At 36.4% G+C, this 5,695-nt stretch overlaps 1 protein-coding gene across 1 annotated transcript; it reads left to right on the top strand.

The window, feature by feature from the left end:
- Positions 1-583: 583 nt before the first annotated feature.
- LOC110777985 (BTB/POZ and TAZ domain-containing protein 4) lies at positions 584-5,475 on the top strand. Its single transcript, XM_021982554.2, has 6 exons — positions 584-883; positions 1,481-1,776; positions 2,619-2,749; positions 2,861-3,167; positions 4,153-4,466; positions 5,284-5,475. Exons 2-6 carry the CDS (start codon positions 1,501-1,503, stop codon positions 5,411-5,413), a joined length of 1,158 nt encoding a protein of 385 aa, XP_021838246.1. The 5' UTR covers positions 584-883; positions 1,481-1,500; the 3' UTR covers positions 5,414-5,475.
- Positions 5,476-5,695: the final 220 nt, after the last annotated feature.

Genomic DNA, 5,695 nt, shown 5'->3' with positions numbered 1-5,695 from the left:
ATACTATTTACGTTCGTAAACTGTAATTTACGGAGATTAAGGGTGTGTTCGGCAGCAGTGTTTGAAGTAGCGGTTAGCGTTCTGACCTAGTCAATTAAGACGCTACTTGTAAAATTTGTAAGTGTTGGCAAGGTAGTGGTTAGCGGTAGACGTAGTGCATGTTTGGGTACCTTTTGCCAAACGTTAAAATTAGTAGTTTTTAAGGTAGCGGATAGCTTCTGACAAATCTATAGTAAAATTTTAAACAAAATTTTACCTTTTATTTAATTTTAGAATACCTACCGCTAAGCTACTTTTACCGAACATGCATATCAGTTTGCCGCTACTTTGACAGCTAATCGTTACCCGCTACTATTCACCGCTACTTGCTACTCTAACCACTACTCGCTACTTAGCCGCTAACCACTATCCTGGTTGAGTCCACTATTCCGCTACTCAACCGCTAACCGCTAGTTGGAAGAAAAAAAAAAAAAAAAAAAAAAAACGAGAGTTGGAAAGTCAAAGGGAGTGGACTACAGGGGAATCACAAAGGACAAAAATGGATAAAAGAAGCAGCACTAAAATGTGTACGAATTGGCAGATACAGCTAAGACAAAGAAGATGACAGGAATCCGACGAAGATGATGACGATGATAACATCCATTATCCCAATTTTCGTAAAGTTTTTGATAAGTACTCTGTCTTATTACCCCATTTGCCTCCAAATTTCCAATTCAACATGCAATTTATTTGCTAATTGTTTATTAAATCAGTCAATTCAAAACCCCACCGACCGAATCATTCAACCCCCTCCTCTCAAATCTCCCTTCTACTACATAAGGAGAGAGATAAAGAGAGAGAGGGGGATTAACATTCACTTTGCGTTTTCTGGGTTCTAAGAATTGTAAGTTTTTCTTAATGTTGTTGATGATTTACTGTTTTATTTATGTAATTTGAGCTTTGTTATTCATCTGTGTTCCATTGTCAAATGATCTTATATGAAATTGGTTGCATTTCTATATGACGTTGTATAATGCGATTGTTGATCTTTATTTTAGAAAAATAGAAATTGATTTTAGGAATTGGGTTCGTTGATGATTTGAGCTCTGTAATTCATATGTGTTTTAATTGTTTTTTTTGCTTTGCATTTCTATATAAATTGATGGTAATTCATGTTGTATAAATATGATTAATTGATTTTATTTAGAAAATAGAAATTGATTTTAGGAATTGGGTTTGGTTTGTTGATGATTTACAGTTTCATTTATGTAATTTGAGCTCTATAATCCATCTGTGTTTTAATTGTTTTTGTGCTTGCATTTCTATATAAATTGATGGTAATAATTCATGTTGTATACTGTGATTAATTAATCTTCATTTAGAAAATAGAAATTGATTTTAGGAGTTGGGGGTAGAAGATAGAAGAAACCCTTGATTCTGATTGAAGAAATTGATGATTTAATTCTGAAATTGAAGGATTGTTTTATTTTTCTATCAACAGGAGTTGTTGAAATTGGAAAAATGTGTAGAATGGAAAATGTTGTAAACAATTTTGTCAATGAGAAAGTTCCTCCACCAGCACCTCCATTGCCTTGCTTTCTCTCAGCTGCATACCCTAAAAAGGTTATGGTTAAGTCTAAGTCTAAGGCTAAGATGATGTCATCTTACAAAGAACAATGTAATGTGAGCACCGCCACCACGGATTTGTATGACCGCCTTTTCGATGAAGCTTATCGAGCTGATGTTGTCGTTCATACCGATAATGGTGGCCAGATTTATGCCCATGCTAGTATTTTGGTAAGATCTTTCAAAACCTATATGAGTTTCTGCATTCTTTTTTATAATGAAATTAGATTGTTCTCAAGCCAACTAAGGCAAATGTTAGTTAATTCTGGTTTTATGAAAGAACAAGTGTTAATTTGTTCACATCAAATTTCTCATTGGTTGTGTTTCTGCAATGTCAAAGCATGGTCGAGTTTTTAACTAAGGCTCCGTTTGGTTTGGTGTAAAACGTTTTCAGTGTAAAATGATTTTCCATGGAAAATATTTTCCAAAGAAAATACAATTCCAAACTAGTTTTCCTTTGGTATGGTTCCTTAAAAGAAAATGGGAGAAGATAGTGAAGATTGAGGGGAAAGGGAGAGGGAGGTAAGGAGCAAAGGTGGGAAAAGTAGGAATGAATAAAGCGGAGATTTTGGAAGGTCTACAATGAATTGAGGGGTGACGTCTACGTGCCTAATGTGAGTTGTGAGTGAATGCAGTCGTTAAGCCAACAATGCTAGGAAGATGGACAGAAAATGTAGCTTGCTTCCGACGTTTCCCTCCCTTTCAAATGGAAAACGTTTTTCCACCTTTGAGGGAGTTATGGAAAATTGTTTTCCATCCCTTGTCAAACCAAACAACGTAAAATGATTGAATAGGGGAAAATTGTTTTCCATGAAAACGTTTTACACCCTACCAAACGAAGCCTAATTATTTTTATAATTCATAATAGTTTATGAGTTTATCTCTTGATTAGAACTTTTAGAATGAATGAGCGTCATGTTATCATTCAAGAATCAAGAAGATGTTGGTGTCCTTGATTAAACAACCCATTTGCAGAATTGCAGCCTTTGATGGTTTGAGTTGTCTATTGACAGGGAATGATATCTCCAGTGATCAGACACGATTTGAAGCAAACAAAAGGCAAAAACCGACGACGTACCATCACAATTCGTGGTGTTCCTCACGATGCAGTTCGTGTTTTCATCAGATACCTCTATTCTTCATGGTACTACACTGTCAATTTTCTTAAAATTAAATCTATTACTATTATTGAAGATTGTGAAAAAGCACATTAGTTGATGGATGGATACTGAGTTTCTGCTGGTGATTTCTGCAGCTACAACTCAGGAGAAATGGAGGAATACATCTTGCACCTTCTGGTACTGTCTCATGTATATGTGGTTCCTCACTTGAAAAGAGAGTGTGAGGCAAAGCTAGAGAATGGTTTACTCAACATAGACAACATCATCGATGTTTTTCAGCTTGCTCTTCTATGTGATGCACCTAGGCTTAGCCTCATTTGTCACCGGATGATCTTGGACAATTTCAAGGCCGTCTCAGCCACCGAAGGCTGGTACGCGATGAAGGAGGCTCACCCGTTCCTAGAAATAGAGATTTTAGCCACTGTTAAGGAAGCTGATAGAGTAAGTGGTATCCCCTTATGCCTAATCAATTTCCATTAACAAGATAAAATCTTCTTTTTGATTAGATGATCTGATAATTACTTATATACGACATATCTTATATGATGCTCCATGTCTGTGGAGATGAAAGTGTTTTTAAGGATGAAGTTTGGTGTATGGGTATAACACTATAACTTTTTTTGGTCAGATCTGGACAAGGCATAACTTTTGATTTCTTACAGCCTTGATAAGGGGACTTGGAGAAAGGGGGAGGTCGGGTGGAGGGGGAAAGTAAGGGGTCAATTTCCCTTGATTGGCCCGATACTTGTCATTTACGGACTGTTTGGTAGCCGGTCATAAACGGTGTCAATGGGAATGAATTTGTATGTAAATTTGTAAGGAAAATCAATATCCAATCCCATGGTAATGCTAGTTTACTCAAAATTATCTCTTTCTTATATAAATTTTCATTACCATTCATTACTATTTGAGCAGTGGCTGATATTAGGTGGGAATGCAAATTTATGAAGAATAACACCAATTTTGAGACAGAATTTCATTACCATGGACATTAACACTTACATTAATTTCCATTCCCACCATTTATTTCGGTTACCAAACGGGCCGTTAGGTCATGGAAGGGAAAGGAATGGGAGAAATCCATTTTCCTTCTCTCATTAATAAACTGAATTCTTCAAAAGTTGCAACAAACACCACCAACAATAAACAACAGTAGTAACTACAAGCCCTATAACCGTGACTCGTCACCTTACCATTAGCAGCATTGGGGAAACATCTTTTTTCTAAGACTTTCAGTAAATCATTTTTCCGGAATAGGAAGGAGATATAGTAAGGTTCTAAAAACATGCATATTAGGTTGTGTATTTTGCAGTAAATAGCTGTTTATTTTACCGTTTTAACCTATATTTCAGTTTCGCAGTACAACCTTCTGCTACATTTACTCAATAAACTGATGGTAATTTTTGTTTTTTTTCTCCATCTGCAGAGACAAAAGGAACTTTTGAGAAAGAAGAACGAGAGGAAGATATATGTACAGTTGTACGAGGCTATGGAGGCTATCGTTCATATATGCAGAGATGGATGCAAAACTATTGGTCCTCATGATAAAGCACTAAAGAAAGACGAACATCCTTGTGGGTACACGGCTTGCAAAGGGCTCGAACTTCTAGTCCGGCATTTTGCTGCTTGTAAGCTTAGAGTTCCTGGTGGTTGTGTTCATTGTAAGAGGATGTGGAAGCTTTTCGAATTGCACTCCCGCCTCTGTATTGACTCTGATGCATGCAGAGTCCCCTTGTGCAGGTACTTTTAGATGTTTCCTTTCCATATGCCTTTTATTCTAATCTAGTGAAGGTGTAAAACTAGTAGGTTATTGTAAATCGTTAAGGAAATGCTCGATACTGCATCTTGTTTGTGGACATAGTTCATAGAACCAAGTACTCAATCCACTAATTCCAATCCGCTAACAACCAAACACCTACATTAGAGGATTGAGTTGGTCAAACCTCTAATTTTTTTTCCCAATCCTCTAACAACCAAACAGGAGCATTATTCTTTTTTCATTTTGGTTGTTAGTTTTATTCATGTTCATTGTGCACTGTCCACATTGTAATTACCGGCTACTTTTAGATGTTCCTTTCCATATTCTTTTTATTCTAATCTAGTGAAGGTGTACAACTAGTAGGTTATTGTTAATTGTTAAGGAAACTACTCGATACTGCATCTTGTTTGTGGACATAGTTCATAGAACTATCCGCTAACAACCAAACACCTACATTAGAGGATTGAGTTGGCCAAACCTCTAAATTAGTCCAATCCTCTAACAACCTAACAGAACCATTATTCATTTTTTTATTTTGTTAGTTTATTCATGTTCATTGTGCACTGTCCATATTGTAAATACCCACTGTTTTACCAATAAAAGGATCAATTAATTGTTAAGGAACTACTCGATACTGCATCTTGTTTGTGGACATAGTTCATAGAACAAAGTACTCAATCCGCTGATTCCAATCCGCTAACAACCAAACATGACCAAATATTCATTATTCATTATTCATTTTGTTGGTTAGTTTATTCACGTTCATTTCAACTAATCAAAGGCATAATTTGATTTCAGGAACTTCAAGGACAGAAGTAAGAGGCAGAACAAGAAGGAAGAAATGAGGTGGAAAATACTGGCAAGAAAGATAGTGAGATCTAAGAGTATATGTGGAGCGCCATTCTTTTCATTGGCTAGCTCTACGTGACAATGTAACACACACATTTTAGATATATGATTATGAAATAAATGATATTCTTTATTCTTTTACCTCATCTGGCTTGAATCTTGTTAAATTCGCTCTGTTCTGTTCGTTCTGTTTTTTTTTTACTGAGCAGAACTTTTTCCTCGGTTACCCTTAGACCTTGTAGGAAGGGTTTCACTGGCACGTTGTGGAGGAGCTTTTTGTACTTTGATTGGTGTATGAATCACGAATGTATATCTGTGCTGGCAAATGACCCGCCCCAACCCGCCAGACCCGCCCAATAAC

This window comes from Spinacia oleracea, chromosome 3 (genome assembly GCF_020520425.1).
Source record: "Spinacia oleracea cultivar Varoflay chromosome 3, BTI_SOV_V1, whole genome shotgun sequence".
Lineage (NCBI taxonomy): Eukaryota > Viridiplantae > Streptophyta > Magnoliopsida > Caryophyllales > Amaranthaceae > Spinacia > Spinacia oleracea.
This window is presented reverse-complemented; position numbering and strand designations above follow the sequence as displayed.

Bases quoted from the DNA above. Each gene is read 5' to 3' on its own strand.
- LOC110777985 (XM_021982554.2), top strand. From the start codon at position 1,501: ATGTGTAGAATGGAAAATGTTGTAAACAATTTTGTCAATGAGAAAGTT. The intron at 1,777-2,618 runs GTAAGATCTTTC...GTCTATTGACAG, and splicing joins ATGCCCATGCTAGTATTTTG to GGAATGATATCTCCAGTGAT. The intron at 3,168-4,152 runs GTAAGTGGTATC...CTCCATCTGCAG, and splicing joins CTGTTAAGGAAGCTGATAGA to AGACAAAAGGAACTTTTGAG.